Source organism: Arvicanthis niloticus, chromosome 11 (assembly GCF_011762505.2).
Source record: "Arvicanthis niloticus isolate mArvNil1 chromosome 11, mArvNil1.pat.X, whole genome shotgun sequence".
Lineage (NCBI taxonomy): Eukaryota > Metazoa > Chordata > Mammalia > Rodentia > Muridae > Arvicanthis > Arvicanthis niloticus.
The window spans coordinates 12,099,286-12,116,457 of record NC_047668.1 but is presented as its reverse complement, the minus strand read 5'-3'; the positions used below and the strand labels follow the sequence as shown (position 1 = coordinate 12,116,457).

At 39.9% G+C, this 17,172-nt stretch overlaps 1 protein-coding gene across 1 annotated transcript in view; it reads right to left on the bottom strand.

The window, feature by feature from the left end:
- Slc25a21 (solute carrier family 25 member 21) overlaps nt 1-17,172 on the bottom strand; it is a 453,060-nt gene that overhangs the window by 115,975 nt on the left and 319,913 nt on the right. Inside the window, exon 3 of the mRNA XM_034514546.2 lies at nt 7,889-7,972. Within this exon, the coding sequence (XP_034370437.1) occupies nt 7,889-7,972 (84 nt within the window). The remainder of the gene's footprint in view (nt 1-7,888; nt 7,973-17,172) is intronic.

Sequence of the window (17,172 nt, the reverse complement as noted above, 5' to 3'; positions counted from 1 at the left end):
TTTTATAAGAAAGCAGGCTGAGCAAGTCATGGGAATCAAGCCAGTAAGCGCACTCCTCCATGGCTTCTGCATCAGCTCCTGCTTCTAGGTTCCTGTCCTGTCCTGACTTCCTTCAAAGAGGGATTAAGATGTCTAAGTGTCAACCAAATAAACTGTTTCTTCTGCAACTTGTTTTTGGTCGTGGTGTTTCATCACAGAAATAGTAACCCTAACTAAAACACACTGTATTTGTATTGATTAAATATAGGCTTTGCTTTGGTTGTTTTCTCTTAAATGATGTAGTATAATCATGTTTAACACATTTATAGTATATTTGGTATTATAAGACATCAAAGGATGAATTAAGGTAGGGACAAACTACAATTACTTTCCCTAGCTGTCTACCTGTGAGCACCAGATATAGTGATGTACATGAACATATTTCATAAATGGCAGAGGCCAGACCACAGTTGTAAATACAGTACTGTAGGGACAGTGTCTGAGCCTTCCTCTTTCACCTAGAAAACATGTGAGAAACAGACAGAGTCAAAAGACTATTCTAGAACTGCATGAGATCAGCAATGAAGACAAAATATCAATTCTTTTATCCCATACTATTCAAGCCCTGTGTAGGATAACTGCTGGCATCTTATAATTATCCTGGAGTCAATCCCCCGAGGACATCAAAGATGACAGATAACAATGCTCAACTGTGGATGATACATTTGCACCATCATTCTTAAACATGCTGTACTTCTTTGACAAATTGTTTATACTTCAGTCCATCATACTGAGAAACATGCACACAATCTGTCAAAGGAACATGGATCATTTAAGAATGATAATACTGCATCTATATCATCCACAATTGAGCATCTCTTGTCTTCCTTTTCCAAATAGAAGAAACGGAAGAAGATAATGGCTTCAGTCTGCTTGGTGCCATATCCTGGACCTTGGCTCTAAGACCTGTTGGATAAAGTTACTGTGGATTGTTCTACAAATTACAATATGCACCTATCCAAAATTAAAACAAACAAATAAGTTACACTAGGGCAAGCCAGACTGGCAAACTCAGTGGTATCCACAACACTGATATATGCTGTAGATTATCTCAGAGGACCACCATGCAGAATTGATTTTATTAAAGAAGGCTAAAACTTTTAGTGTGAAAGTCCTTAGATCTATAGTCAGGTGAGACTGTGCAGTTACTGGATGAGGAAGCCACCTATTCTATGTTGGCTGGGCAATGCTGAGTGGATGAGCTGATTTCTCTTCAGAGAAGAAAACAGCAGCATCCACTAAGGGACCTTGGGAAGCTGCAATCTGTCAAGTGGTAGAGCTGTTGATTACCAAAATAACTACAATTCACAGCTCTGGGAAGGGGTAACTTTGCCCTGTCTGCTCAGCACTAATGCTTCCCCTTACAGGAGATGAGTGGCAGTTTCAAGGCACTTTCTAGAGTACATCTATCTGTTTCTCCAAGAGTGCTTTAAAACCAGCTACCCATGTTAGTGGTTCAGCAAACCACTCTTTGAAAAGGTGACTCACAAAGACACTTTAGCCAAAGGTCTTTGAGTGAGTCCACTGATGAAAAAGAAAACCTTCGAATCTTACCAAGTTGTTGATTTAGACTGGTAGAATCCTCCTTCCTTTGTCTGTGTCACCAGCCACTCACTCCTCTTCTTAATGAAAACAAGAAGGAGTGATTATACCTCCTGGGGCTGTGCCATTTATGCCGTCTGAAAGGCACTTGAATGAGTGGCACATTATCTCACACATCTGGAGTTTACCAAATTAGCCAATTATGCTAGAGCTCATAAAATGAGGCCTTAAATGTCATTTAACTAGAAAATATTATAATCACCAAGTGCTCTGATTGTAAGATGATACTTGGTGCAGCATCAGTGGTTACAGAAAACAAATCGCAAAGCAAAACACAGTCCCCATGCTCTCCCCAAAGCAACCACATATTTTCTACAGCAATACTTTCTGAAGAATACCATATTTCAGAAGGCACCAGCAATCAACATGTTTCTCATTTGAAGCCGAGTCTAATCTGACCTAGTTGTTTCCTAGTTACTGGCCCTGAGCATACCAATGCCTCAGAATTATTGTCATAAGAGAGCTAAGGGTCGTACAAGATGAGAGCTGACTGACTCAAAACCACGAACTTATGCCCTTGGCTGCAAGGAATGTGGCATGATTGGATTAAGTCCTGAGTTGCCGGGGGCTTGAGGTTGTGCCACAGAATCACCAAGATTTGGTTGACTGAATATATACTACTTGTTGGGGGCTTCTATAGTCACTTAAGGAAGAGACAAAGGATGATTTAAATTGCTGTGTGATTTGAAAGCAGAAATGCCAAAAAATATATAGTAGCTACTTGAAGATTGTAACTTTATACCGACTATTTCTATATCATCTTCTTTCTAATCAATAAGTAATAAGATGTGGTCTTTTAGTGAAAAGCAACGCAGTACAACAGAAAAAAAAAAAAAAAAACCATAGTTGTGACATGGTCATTAACTTCTCCGGTCTTCAGTGACCTCACACAAAATATACAATACTGCTGATAAGCAGTGTTGACAGTAACATATGAGAAACCCTGGTACACCGTGAGCAATGCTGACGAATTTACAGATTGTTACGTGTCTTGTTTTCCGTGTCCTATCAGGATAAGTTAAGTTCTGTTAAATTCCTGTTTTTCTCTTTATTTCAGGAAGAATAGACACTAGAGCAACGGGGGCGGAGGTGGGCAGATATCTTGGGTTTATTAACACAATCCCCACCTCTTTCCACTGCATTGGAACATTTCAGCTCTCTGCCGTTCTCTCCTGCTTCCCTCTGCAGGGCTCAGCACAACTGAGGAGTAATAATAGCATCTTCTCCTGTGAGGACCACTTTCTTCAGGGACAAACATAAACAGGGACGCCAGGAAGGCCTGTAGCGGGGACACATGAAGGCCCGGATGGCAGGCGTGGTTATTCAGGTAAGCTTGCATGTGAAGCGTATTGGCTTTAAAGATCCTTAATCAAGTTGGCTGCGCCTTTTGTCTTTAGGATTACAGTTGATGGTTTACTTACTATTTGGTTGGTTTACTTGTGAGTCCTGAGAGAGAGGAAGAATCACAGTGACAATGGAGATGCTCTCACAGTGACAGGGACAAAACTCTTTTTTATATTCATTTTCTGAGTTCCCCCTTTTACATTAGATGCAGCAATGTCTTTGGTGAAAGCAGGTTATGAGACTTACAAACTATGAACATTTCCAGGATTTTTTTTTTTTTAAATCAAGTGGCTCTTAAAAGCTGGAATGACTAAAAGCTATGTCTTTAACAGAAGTGCAAGCTATGTGCTTAAGAAGAAAAGGTGGAGTAGAAGGAGTAGTGCCTGCAGCAACTGGGCATGGTCTAGTATACTATGCTGAAATCTGGACACTTCACTGAGAAAAGTAGTAAGAGTCCCTTCTTATTCCTACATAGGGAATGGGGTGTGCAGAGCCTAGGCATATCAAGATTTTAGTCTTTAAGCTTTCGCTGTCTTTAATCTAGAGGGATATGATCCTCAAAAGATTCAGAGTTCTTCTTTTGGATCTCAAGCAGGCCTATATGCACCTAAGCATATAAACCTTGCCCGAGAACACAGTACACTCAGTACACTTGGAACACAGTACCAAGTAAGGAAATAAAAATCTTTTACTTTTAGTAAGAAAAGATTAATAATATATATTAAAAGTTTTTCTTTTATTCAGTTTTGTTTGTTGGTCTTTGTTTAGTTTAAAGCTATTAAACGGTCATGTTGGGCATCAAAATCTACATGTTGCCTTTTTTTTTTGTATTTTTTTTTTGTTTTTAATTTAACAAACATTTCCATTTCTAAGAACAGAGCCCTCTGATCTTTGGGCACCAGCATGTCCTGATCTACAGGCACTGCAGAGAAATGCCAATCTGCTATAGAAGCAATTATACATACAGTATAGGAAAAGGCCAATTTTGTTACACAAGGACCACACACACTGTGTGTTTGCTGTATTATTTGATATCAAAGCAGAGACATCAGTTTTTCCTAAAACATAAATGAAGTAAAGAGCCTGGCTAAGGATCACCCGCATCTAATTGAGAGATATCCGTTACAGTTTACAGAGCTTGTTAATGCTACCAGGACTCTTTCTGTAGGGGGACATCTCAGTGACTAAATAACATGCTACGATTTATTTAATTTTATATATCTATTGAGCAAAGCAAGTACCATTTATAACCCTTATAATAAATACAAGTTTGATGGATGGCAATGTCTGGCTGCTTGTTATCACATTCCAGAGTGTGGACCACAGCATGACTCATCTTCTCTGATGTACAGCAGTAGAGTCCAGCTAGGAGGACTTCCAGTCATGTGTTCAGTATACTCATACTGTCTCTCCTCAAACCAAACGCTGCATTGGGAATGCAAAGCTAAATGAGAAATGGCCTTTAGGGAGACATATTTTGAAGGTTTAGGATGCTCAGGACAGGGCATATTTTATGGAGTATATATACAGGGACGAAAGGGAAACTATTCAGCATATGCCAGAGAAAAGGTGGTCAGGGGTGGTGAAATGTGAAGTCACGTTTGAATAAAGAGGGTGGATTAGGAGTTCCAGAAAGACAACTTGCAGAAGTTCTAAGAGTGAGAGATGAGAAGCCCTCACACCACTGGCTTTTCCTGTAGCACATCTGCAGATGAAAGTGAGCCTGAAGAGGAAGGTACTCGTGCTAGTAACAGCCCTGTACACCATGACAGGAAGTTGAACTTTATACCACAGGACATGTTTTTACATGGTCCCCAAATACTTTGCTGATACAACAATTAAAACAGTATGGTACTGGCACAGAACACGTGATGCCTGCACACAGACAAAACAGCAAAACAACACGACATGGAAACAGTGTCAAAAGCCAAGATGGTGAGCACATACAAGCGGTTTGATTGGAGTGTAGAATCCACACTTAGTGAATGAAGGGTGGGTTTTTTCAGGTGATATTTGGGTAACTGACTCCTCGTTTAACAATGAAATGTAATGCTTATATACAAGACTATAGCAAGAATTGCTGGATGAATTAAAAATGTCAATATAAAATGCCAGAGAAACACTGTATTGTTTTGGGGTTGAGAATGTGATTTCTTTTATTCTTTTAGTGTGACAGTGCTATGCAGCTCAAAGGAAAAATATATATTACCACCAAATTCATGATATGGAACACCCTAAACTCTAAAACCACTAATAATTACAGTTGTAAGATAAAAGTCAAATGAGGAAAAAAGCTTTTGATGCATGTATACAGTTTCGTATACAATATACCCTCCTACAAGTCAATAAGAAGAAAAGGACTGACCCAAGAGAAATGGGGAAAAGCTACAAACCACTAATTCATGCAAGAAATGACCCCTCATGATTTAAAAGTGTGTTGAGTGCCAGTAATATTTAATATAGCTTCATTTCTTATGTATCAGATGGTAAGCAGGAGATACATGTTAGTGACAGATTCCCCAAATAATATGTCCCACTTTGGGAGAATGAGAAGAAATGAAAAATTTTAAATATTAAGGGCACAATGCCAGTCTGTACACAAAAAGTAATTTCCTAATATATGCAAAATAAAATGTATAAAACAGTTGGTTTTATAGGTTCATAGGTATATAAAATATGTGAGCATATAAATTAATGTTGTATATAATAGTGAAAATGTGGGAAAAAAGCACAAAGAAATTCACTTTATACACAGATAAATAAATTATTATGCAGGCATGCCAAGATATCCACGATAGAGTTTTTACTGCAATAATAAGCAGAATGGCACTGAAAGTGTCACCTGACAAATGAGGTATTGAGTCCAATGGTGAACTGCCTGGGCTTTCAGCCTAAGGAGACCTTGACTGGCATCCTAGCCCTGACACTTACTGCTAACCTCTTGAAGTCTCAGTTCCATTCTCTGTCCTGCCTCATAGAGTTGCATAGAGAATTCTGAGTATGTATAATAATATTATTAAAATTGATGCTGTTGTACAAACACTTGCAGACAGTCCTGACAGCCCAGCTTCAGTCCCTGGAACCTACATAGTGGAAAGAGAGAAGCAGCTTTCACAAGTGGTCCTCTGACCTCTACATACATGCTGTGGTTTATGTGTACATGGGTGCATGCACATGCGTGCACACACACACACACACACACACACACACACACACACACACACACACTATAGATATTGTCTTAACCCAGAATGGCTGAGATTGAGAAAATAATTGGTGACAAACTTCGATGAGGAAATGGAAAAAGGAGGGGAACTATGCTTTACTATTGGTGCAGTGACTCTGAGGTCAGCATGGAGAACCCCTGAGAAGCTAAAAATAGATCTACCACGTGACCCGGCTGTAGCACTTGTCATCCCACTATATAGACTCTTGCTTGGCCATATTTGTTGCTGCTCTGTTCACAATAGCTATAAAATAGAAAAAAAATGTGGTCCATCTGGAAAGTGAAGTACTATTCAGCTGTGAGAAGAAAATGAAATCGTGGAACTTGCAGGTAAATGGATAGAACTAGAAAACAGAACATTGAGGGATGTAACCCACACCCAGAAAGATAAACACTGCATGTTTTCTCTTATTCGTGGTTCCTGGTTCCGATGTTTTCTTTGACGGAGGGACCCATTTCTTTTACCTTGTCCTCAACCCCCAAGAGTCTTTTTTCCATGCCTTATAGTCTGTGAGTGAGTCTTACCTCTGAAGTTTGTGTTTGACATCCTTAATTTTTGCAGATTTATTTCAGGTTGGGTTTTCTTTAGCGATTCTATTTCTTTGTTACATTCTGCTTTCGTGTCTTACTTTTATTTTTTGTTCAACTGTTTGTGTTTCACAGACTTCATTATGGGATTTATTCAATCTTTCTTAAAGTCCTTGATCATATTCATAACTTCTAATTTTGAAGTCCTTATCTTGTGCTGAATTGCATTTCTCAGGGCTTGCTACAATAATGTTTCTGACTTCTGGAGGAGGTGTACTGTCTTGGCTGTTCATGTTGGTGTTTTGTGCTGGGGTGTAAGCATCTGGAGTTACATCATTTGAGGTGTTTCTTGGGATCAATATCTGGGCTTTGTTTGTTCTTTGGTGGCTCTTGCCCTGGATCCTAGGCAAGCATGGCGGCCTTGTGGTCCCAGAGAGAGACAGTGCTTCTGACGGTCAGAGTGATAAGGGATTGGAGATGGACTAGGAAGACAGGCTGAGAGGGACCATGGGAAAAAGGGAGTCTGGGATGTGCACCAAGAGGTGGAGTCCCCTAGCAGTGAGGTGGGATGAGAATGGGCTCCTGCAAGAAGGCTTCTAGAGGACTAAGAGCAAGTCTGGAGAGATGGTAATAGAAGACAGGAAGGCCAGTGAAAACAATCTGCATGTGTCTAAGTCCAGGACAGTGACTGAGGGGTCACTGGTAGAAAGCGTTTCTGTGAATGAGTGGCTGACTCTAGGGAATGGAGGTGGGCAAGAGAGAAAGGCTGAGGAGGTCCTTGATTACAGATTCTTAAACCTTTATGTAAACAAGGGATGAATTTGGGTATTATATTTAAGTCCCCAAGTAAAAGTCACTATTATGTTTAGATAATCCAATCACAGCCTTAGTACCATAAGTTATAAATTACTCTTGACTCATCAGATTGCTTACTGATATTCTCTGGAGTAGTTTCCACTATATACGTATTTGGTTTTCATTCAAATTAGGAAAATATATAACAAAATACAAAGGCATACTTTTCAGAATGTTTTTTCTACTAAGACTAGGGCAGGAAAGTAAACTATGGAAACAAAAAATTTTGTCAAGTAGAAATACATTAAAATGACCGTATCAATATACAGACCATGTACAAAAGACATCACATACCCCTCTGTTCGGAAGATCGTCCGAAAGCTGTCTCTTACGCTTCTGTAACTTTGAGGGTCTGTTAGACTTCTCTGCACCTGGAACCTAGAAAGAGATCAAACACCAACAGAAAAACACACATTAAAAATTTGGCCAACTTTTCTTGTTTTTAAAGTTTTAAAAAGGTAGCATTTCTGGAGTAATTTCAAATGTTTTGATCATTACTGTAGACTTCATTGCTTTACTGTTCTTCTATGACCTTTACCTTATTCCGGTTACTACCTTATTGCTATTCATTTGTACTTTATTAGAGTTCAAGTTTCTGTTTCTCAGCCAGGCATATACATCTTAAGACATTTAGATTGTGTGTGTGTGTGTGTGTGTGTGTGTGTGTGTGTGTGTGAAAAGCATGTGCAAATGCCATACAGTGTTTTAATCTGAAAGATTAATATGAAGATGTGTATGAAAAAATACACAGTAAAAGCCTTAATTAATATTTTGCAATGGGTATTTAATACAAAGTTTAGAAGTACAGAGGAATTAATATAAGTTAGATTCTGAGTGTGAACTTAGAACTAATTCTTCCAGGCAGGTGGTTGAAGACTTCCAGGTGCATGCTGGGCTACAATTTGCCATCATGACTTCACCATGGGACAAGGTCTCTGCACAAGTGCACTGGTCTACACATAGGTGTTGCTCAGGGAAGATGGCTCCTCTTCTGAAAGCTGTCCTATTTCATGCTCTGTTTTCATGGTATAAACATTTATCTTCAACTGTAGCACACCAAATGCAGAAACAATATGACAGCTTTACTTTTCTTTGTGTTTGCTCTGGGGTTTATTTCTAAAGATGTGATAATAAATGTTCATTTTATCAATGCTACTTTCAGTCCATTCTCTGGTTTATTTAGTATATTCATCACTCATTTTAGCTCTTTATCCTAAATTCTGATTCAAGGTCATTCTCCCTCCTCTGCTTCCTGTCACAATTACATCTATTTCCTTTTTTCCTTGTAGGTGCTTTTTAGAATGATCTGTTATATTACCTAGTTCAAAATATTTTCCATATCAGTAAGTCACTACTCTTCCTCCTCCTCCTCCTCCTCCTCCTCCTCTTCCTTCTTCTCTTCTTCTTCTTCTTCTTCTTCTTCGTTCTTCTTCTTCTTCTTCTTCTTCTTCTTCTTCTTCTTCTTCTTCTTCTTCTTCTTCTTCTTCTTCTTCTTCTTCTTCTTCTTCTTCTTCTTCTTCTTCTTCTAATGCTCTTTGAAGTTCTAGTCCCCGGAGGATTATGCTGAAAATCTAGACTCATGGCAGACAAGTGTGAATGCTTCACGCTGCTTGAACTCATTGGGCAAATGAAATAAAGCTGAAATCACCAGGGTTTTATAAAGTGGAAAGTTGATAACTTTGAGGAGCAAGGTTGCATATATCTAGGGTTGTGTCAACTGAATCTCCCAGGAAAGTTCCTGGCACAAACAAATCCCCAAACTAATGATATTCATTGGCTGACTGAGTAGTTTAAAGGGGACTGTGGCATAGAGAACAGTTAAGAAGGCAGAATGAACCTCCATACGATGCATGTGCCAGAATGCAGAGGCAGCAGACATGTAATTAAGGGTGTGCGAATTTGGGGTAGTCTCTTTTGTTTTTAACTCATTTTTGGTTGATATTTTAACATGCTCTGCTCATCTTTAACCGGAAAGTAATAGTCCACACAACACTGTGATGACTACTGTTAAACTTTAAAATATTACATTTATATTAATATTACAATTATATTATATTTATATTAATATAATATATATTAATATAATATAAGTAAATATAATTATATTATCTTTATATTAATATTACAATTATAATTGTATGGGGCTTTTAGTCAAAGTTGCGGCTACATGGGCACGATCAGTTTAGAAGCTTAGTCTACAAGCAAGAACTACATTCTTAAATTTAAGTCATGCAGAGCTGTGAAGATAGCTCGGCCAATAAATCCCTTGCTGTGAAATCATAAGAGCCCACCTTCAATCCCCAGTACCCATGTGGAAAAGCCAGGCATGGTAACATACACTTAGATTTCTAGCACTGGAAAGGTAGAGACAGGAGGATTCCTGTGGCTTACTGAGCAATGACTTTCACCTAGTTAGTGAGCCCAAAGTTAGTGAAAAAATGCTGCCTTGAAAAACCAAGGTAGACTGAACTTGAGGAATGACATCTGGAGTTGTCCCTGGCCTCCATGTGCACAAGCATACATGATCCTGTACATATATGTGTTCCTACATATATAGGAATACATGAACACACACACACATACATACATGCACACACAAAATCTAAATTATATAAAACTTATCAGAAGAGTATGAGCCGGGACAGATGGATTACTCAGACTGTTTAAGATGCAGACGCACATCTGTGTATATACCACTAGCTTAAAACACTCAGTAAGAGGTCTGTCTAATATAAAACCAGACTTGGTGGTTTGGGCATTTCAGGACTATAGCATATAGAGGAGATGACTTTGTGTTTTAAAATAATTTAACACTACACAGAAAGCAATGTAATAGGAGAACAGCAAATGACAGGTAGCATACGGACCAATTTCCGAAATACGATTTTGGTTCTTATCTAAACAAGCACCCCATCCCCACATTTGCACAGTTGTAGCGCATGTTCATTGCTGATAATTAAAAATTTTCTCAGTTCAGTTGAGAAATCAGACTATTGAGAATTACTTAAGATGTATTCATTTATTGTAAAACCATTACAATACATATTTATTTCTCACAATATCTGTAATAATCATTCACTAAATACATTTTTACCTCAGTCAAGTTCTTTTGTAGATACTTTTCTTCTAATCTGCCAAGTATTTCCTTAATGCATGCCACCGGATACGGGATGTTACAGGTTTCACAATGGTTCTTCACATTGTGTCCACTTTTAACAAGTGTAAGAAAGAAACGCAAGAAAGCAGAACTACAATTTTAAGAGTCCCTGCTAACCTCAAACACCTGAAACGTTAAGTAGCACGGGCATCATGTTGTCCAGTGTTCCAGGCTGGGGCTGCTGGTGGGGTTAGTGCTCTCTGCAAAGGCTCAGGAGGAGATTCAGGAAAGGGAAAGGGTTTGAGTTGGTCCTCATGGGATTAGAAGGGGAAATAGAACAAACTACTGCAAAGCAGTCCAGGTGGGGAGAGGAACAAAGGCCACTGAAAGGAAAGCTGTGCCTCCTAATGGAGAAGTGAGGGAAGCATTGCCGCCTCCCTGGGTGTCCTTCAGGAAGACACCATGACACTCTACTAGCCCACGTGGTTTTCTCAGGATGGATTCAAACCTAATCGGGCTTATGGGGGTGGTGGCGGGGGTACTCAAGTGAGAAAGGTCAAAGTCCAGCACAGAGCATTTATCTTTTCTCTGGGTGGCCAGCCACCTTACAGGTGTGTGACCCTGCTTCAAGACAGTACTGTGAGTCGGCATATGGACCAATAAGGGCACGTCCAAATTCTGGTCAACTTTAACCTCTTGTTGACTGTTGACTTTAAGAAACTTCAGCCTCGTTTAAGGTATTGACAACTTCAGATATTGCACAGGCTTGTGCAGCTACCCTGGCTATTAGAAGAACAGGCAGTTTCTACCTAAGTGAAATTCCTTTCTCTTTTCCAGAATAAAAAAGTAACCATTGCAATCCATTTTACATCCAACTAATGTGAGTTATTGAGCATTATTGTTCCATATGTACTATTATGTCCTATAACTCTTTAGGGTCTTTTAGAACTGTGTGGTTAGGTGAAGGAGTCAGGTAAAGAGATGATATTAATGCGAACAGCAATGACTAGAAGTGGTGTCTTGGAATGTCGGATGCCAGCCAGTGAGTTTTATGAATTCTACTACCCTGATACTGAAGATGAACTTCCTGTAGATGGCCTGTTGCTGTCAAAAGCTAGTACTTAGCACAAAGGGAAAACAAGAAACCGATATCTTTGGGTTAAAAATCTGTGACTGAACCTCACTCACTAATTCTCAATCCCACTTCAGAACAGGCACTCAACAGTGGCCAGTGGGGTGGTTAGGAGTGTTTCTTGGAGAAGCTGGTGGTCTAATGGATGATGCTGCATTCCTGGTAGGCAGGAGATGCAGAGGCCAAATGACCACAGCTGCACTGCATTAGGGATACCGAGGAGGGAGGGCACAGTGAACAGCGAGGCTCAGAGTTCTTTCCACTATGCAGACAGAAAAGCAGTCAGAGGCCAGACACACTGAAGTCAGAGAGCAACACCTCACTGACATGTGTCTCATAGATGGCATACTTGTACTTTGCACAGGAACATAGGTGAATTTTAGCTCCGCAACACATGGCTTAATCTGACCAGAGAGCTATCAGTTCTTCTAAGGAAGCTGTTTCAAGTTGATATAATTACAGTGCATTTTGGCCAATCATGTAAAACAGTAATTTCCTTCTTCCTTTCTGCTTAACCTCAGCATTTTCCAAGCTGCACTGAGTGCTAATAAATTCTCTTTATGCTTCAGGAGACAATTCTCGAGTAAGTAATACAACTCTCAAGTTGCAAAGACAGGTCTCTCTCTCTCTCTCTCTCTCTCTCTCTCTCTCTCTCCATCTTTCTGTCTCTCTTCTCTTCTCTCTCTTCTCTCTCTGTCTCTCTCTCTCCTCTCTCTCTCTCTCGCTCTCTCTCTCTCTCTCTCTCTCTCTCTCTCTCTCTCCCTCTCTCTCCATTTTGTTGAGAAGAAACACTTGGACCTCTCTATTGTCTTTATAAAAGTAGTTTGAGTAGTTTGGTCACATTGGACTCTCCATCCAAGTAACTCCATTTAGTAGAAAGAAGGGTTGCTGCCAAAGACACAGACTGGACAGTACATTTGAGATCTACTGGGTGCTTAACATCCACTCAGAATCAAACACAATGGAAAGGAACATGGCTTAGACGTTTGGAGTTCTGCAAAGGAGCCAAGGGGGGCAGTCAGCCATAGGGCCCGTCAGCGCAAGACTGCCTGCGCTTAGCAATGGGGGTAATGGAGCATTCGCTCCAGCAGGAGTACCAAGCAAGTTACTGCAGTAGCCACCAGGGTCAGGAAGGGCCTCTCAATGTCCACCTCAAACCACCTAACGCATGGCGGTGCACTTGCTTTCACAGACTCAAGAAATGACTATGAAAGCCCCACTCACTTAGACATGTGTTTGGCAAGATCCATTTAAAATTTGTGAGCAAGACGACCATGTGATGTAATGCTTCAGCACTCTCGGGGACGTCTGAGACATAGCCATAAGAAAGATGTCAGTGAGAAGTGAAATGGCTTTGCTGTCTTAAAAGACTTAGGATGAAACTGTTTTAAAATGTCAAAATATGTACAAAAACATTGTCAGATTTGTGCAGTGTCTTATTCCCAGAGGATTGAAGGTTGCAGGGTATATACATTATATATTTATATCTTTGCGTGAATATATAGCATTTAACTGCAAAGAGTTGGACTGATATAGGGATTTAGTTATCTCCAAGAATGCATGTGCACCTGCATGGTGCACTCTCTGTTTCAAGTTTTCATTCATTTTAATTTTGGGGTTTTGTTTTGGCTTTTAACTTTTAAAATTGTGTGTGTGTGTGTGTGTGTGTGTGTGTGTGCGCGCGCACGCGTGCGTGCGTACCTGTCTTCACGCAGAGGTCTGAGGACAGCTTGCTGAAGTCTGCTCTCTTCTTTTACTGTGTGGTCCGAGGGATCAAACTCAGATGCCCAGGCTTGGAGATGACCCACCGAACCATCTCTTTAGCTCCCAGAATATTTTTCAATGAGGTTATTTGGTGAGCACTTGGGGAGGAAGCTGAAGAAAATTTGGGGTCGTAGGCTGTTGTGAGTTATCTTTCAGCACTGTTGCCAAACCCGATTGAATTTGTGTGATGAAGCCATGCTGATTTCTGGTATCACCTCCCTGAGGTCACCTTCTAGCTTAACAGTTTGTGTTCTCTTCCATCCTCTTTCCCACTGGATGTGGCCCTCAGAAACCATTCACACCAAACTGCTTATCATCACTTTTACTTTGAAGTGTTGTCTGTCAAAGCTTGTCCTCTATTAAAGGAATTTTGCTTTCAAAGAAGGGGTGGCAATGGATGATTTTGTTCAGGGTGGGGATGCAGAGCTCTTGGGTACCAAAGCTCTAAGTGGCACCCGTTCTCCTTCAATGGCACTGCATGCCACAGCAACGCATTAACCCATACAGTAATTGCACCCTTGTGTCAAAGGAGGCGAGGCACAGTGGAGACAGAGACTAGGCATCCTCAGTTACAGTTCTAGCCTTTCTCCTCAGTGGAACAACAGAATAGCAGACAGCAGGGGAATATTGAATTTTGGAGGGAGACCAACAGTCGCACTTAATTTTTGAGTTTCTCGGTCAGAAGAGGGAAAGGACGTTCTGTGCCATTGTATCAGTCCTCGCAGTTTTTCAGGAGCACACTGCTGCTCACAGGAGCTGCGGTCTGACAGGTGCCCCTGAGATGAGCCTAATGCTACTCCCTGCAGAGATCTTTGTAAATGCGCTATGAACAGAGATTATTAGTAATTACCAGAATATTACATGAGCTTCTTAATAAACACTTAAGGAGCCCACTAATGAATCAGAGATTAACAGACCAAAGGGTTTGCAATTACAGAACACATTAAAAGGATAACTATGGGAAGATTAAATAAAGATTTTTAAGTCACTGTAATTAGTCAGTCTTACTGAAATAAGATGCTGCTGCTGGAGAGTATGTTTGCTTTCTTGCTCATCGGATGAACACCGCCAAAGTCAAATCAAACAGGCAAAGGCATGTCAGAGGCTCTGAAACTTACTTATCGTATCTACCTCCCCAACTCTGGGGAAAGGCCCTATAGTGCACAGAGTTAGACAGTTTCCCACCAAATGTCCCCGTTTCCTCAATTCTGGAAACAATCACTTGATGACAGAAGAAATGCTCCCTTCCTGAAGAAAGATATACCTTGGGGACCCGTGGTGGGGTACTTAGCGAGATTTTAAAAAGATGGTTCTTTTCGGTTTTACTTCCATTTATGTAGGCATTGTCTGTGTGCGCGCGTGTGGATGCTCACAGGTACCATGGCATATGTGCCTGTCCAAATCCATTCTGGGTTTTTTGTGAGCCCTGGGAAATGATTTCCTCTAAACACACATCTATATCAATATCTTACTTTTCAGTTGTAAGTCGCTAGTGAGTGTTTAGGTGAATTTTTTTAATCTACTTATGAATATTTTATTTTACTTTAGGTTAAATATAATAATATTACATAAAACTTTGTCTTGGAGACTGATAAAGTTCAGGAGTCTTTAAGCCACGTAGGGTGGATTATGGCCTTAATACTAACAAAGATTTCCCATCTGTAGAGGGGTAAGGGATGAGTTTTAGGGAAACAAAGATAACTGGCTTATGAATTCTGTCCTCTGGAAGAAGAAACCTTAGGGAGCAGAGACGAAATGTTAGTGATTAACTCCAAAATAGTGTGGCGTATGTGTGGCCATTAGAGACTTGGCGTTTGGTTCACCTGGGATCTAGGCTTTGCATGTGCTCACTGGGCTCTTGGTCACAGCCTGGCATCAGGTAACACTCTACAGTAGTGCTAGCAGGTCCAGCAGTTATGGTGTTGTGCTCTGGCTGAACAGTGATTGACAGCTGACGCTCAAAACCCATGCCTGCACATACTGGGCTACGCATTGTTCTAAAACATCGAGGAAAGAGAAAAAAGATCCTGGTTATCATTTAGTCATTTTCTTCCGGCCAGGCATTAACCTGTGTAAATCCCAAATGTCTTTACTACATGCAGGTGCACAGGCCTATGGTTTGGCTTAGAATCTGTGAAATTGAAACTGAGGGAGACCAATACACTTCTCTGTTATTATAAAACAGTTTATAATTTGAAGAGATATGTAACCTGGGGCGCTTGTTGGCCTAGGTAACTACTACAGATAAGGTGATGGCATTTTGGCAAAGCTACAGAAGCAAAGAAAACTCTCTGTGTCATGTGATTTCGAACACTTTAAAAAACAGAGCTTCAAAAAAATTCTCTCTCTAAAAAATCAGATCAGGCCTAATGCCTCCTCATTATATTTTAAGTAATTTTCTGTGATCCTGGTGTGTCTAACGGTAGCTCTTCACAGGAGCCAGAGACAGTTAAAGGCGAATGTGTTGTAGCTGTATATTTTACAATTTATAATTAACAGTGACTTAAGTATCCTATAAACGGCTCATCACTTGCCAACCACACATTTTGTTTCAATAAACATCTATCAGTGTCTCTTAGTGTAGTGAAGTGTAGCCCTTTTTGACTACTTTGCATCATTATAAGGCATTTCTAGTTTAGATCCTATGGAAATATCTAATATCGTAAAATGAATTCTGATAAGGTTCATTGTATCACGAGGCACAAATTCTTCCAGTTGTTTATGTGGCCTAGTGGGTAAATGACTGAGAGCACTGACAATCTAATTCTAAAACTTATTTTAATGACAACACACTAGTTAACAACTCAAAGGCAAATAATCACTACAGATTACGACCTAATCTAATAATGCTAAGCCACAAATAATAAAACAGACTAATTAACATGGCTGTATAATTAAGGTGCTCTAGGCATAAACTGGTCTCAATTAAATGAGGGCTTGACCAGCATGAATTTCCATTATTTTGTTTTGTAAGATATATGCCACATCAAAACAACAACAACAATAACAACAACAAAATACAAAATTGAAACAAAACTATGCTTAAAATCAGGTTGTGGCGTGACCAGTCTGAGTGAACATACATGTACACACACATACACTTAATCAGACCTCATATGTAATGCCAAGAGATAATTTCACCCAGATGTGTTCCTCTCAGCATTCTTACAAGTGTGTTGATCTAGGCCAGCCATTGCAGCAGTTACTTAGCATGTAACCGTAACCAGTTCATACTTGGGGAATGAAGGAAAAAAAAAAAAGATCAAAACTAGAATTTACTAGAAAGTTAACAAAAATAGAGGAGGCTGTATTAACTTCAGTCATCAAATATTAAACTTATCACATTTGATGCATTTCATAGCTTCCTCGTGTTCCAAAAATAATTCGCTACTACCCTCCCCCACAAAAGCTGGTTGAATCCCCCTTCTTCCTGTCCTTCCTTTTTCCTTCCCTGTACAAATTTATTTCTAGTGTCACTGCTACCACAGTCTACTTGATTACAGAGAACCACTGTCCTTAGGTGTTGAATTTGGCTTGTTATAACAGTTCAAGATGAGACTTGGTTTCTGGCTGCCATAAAAGCTT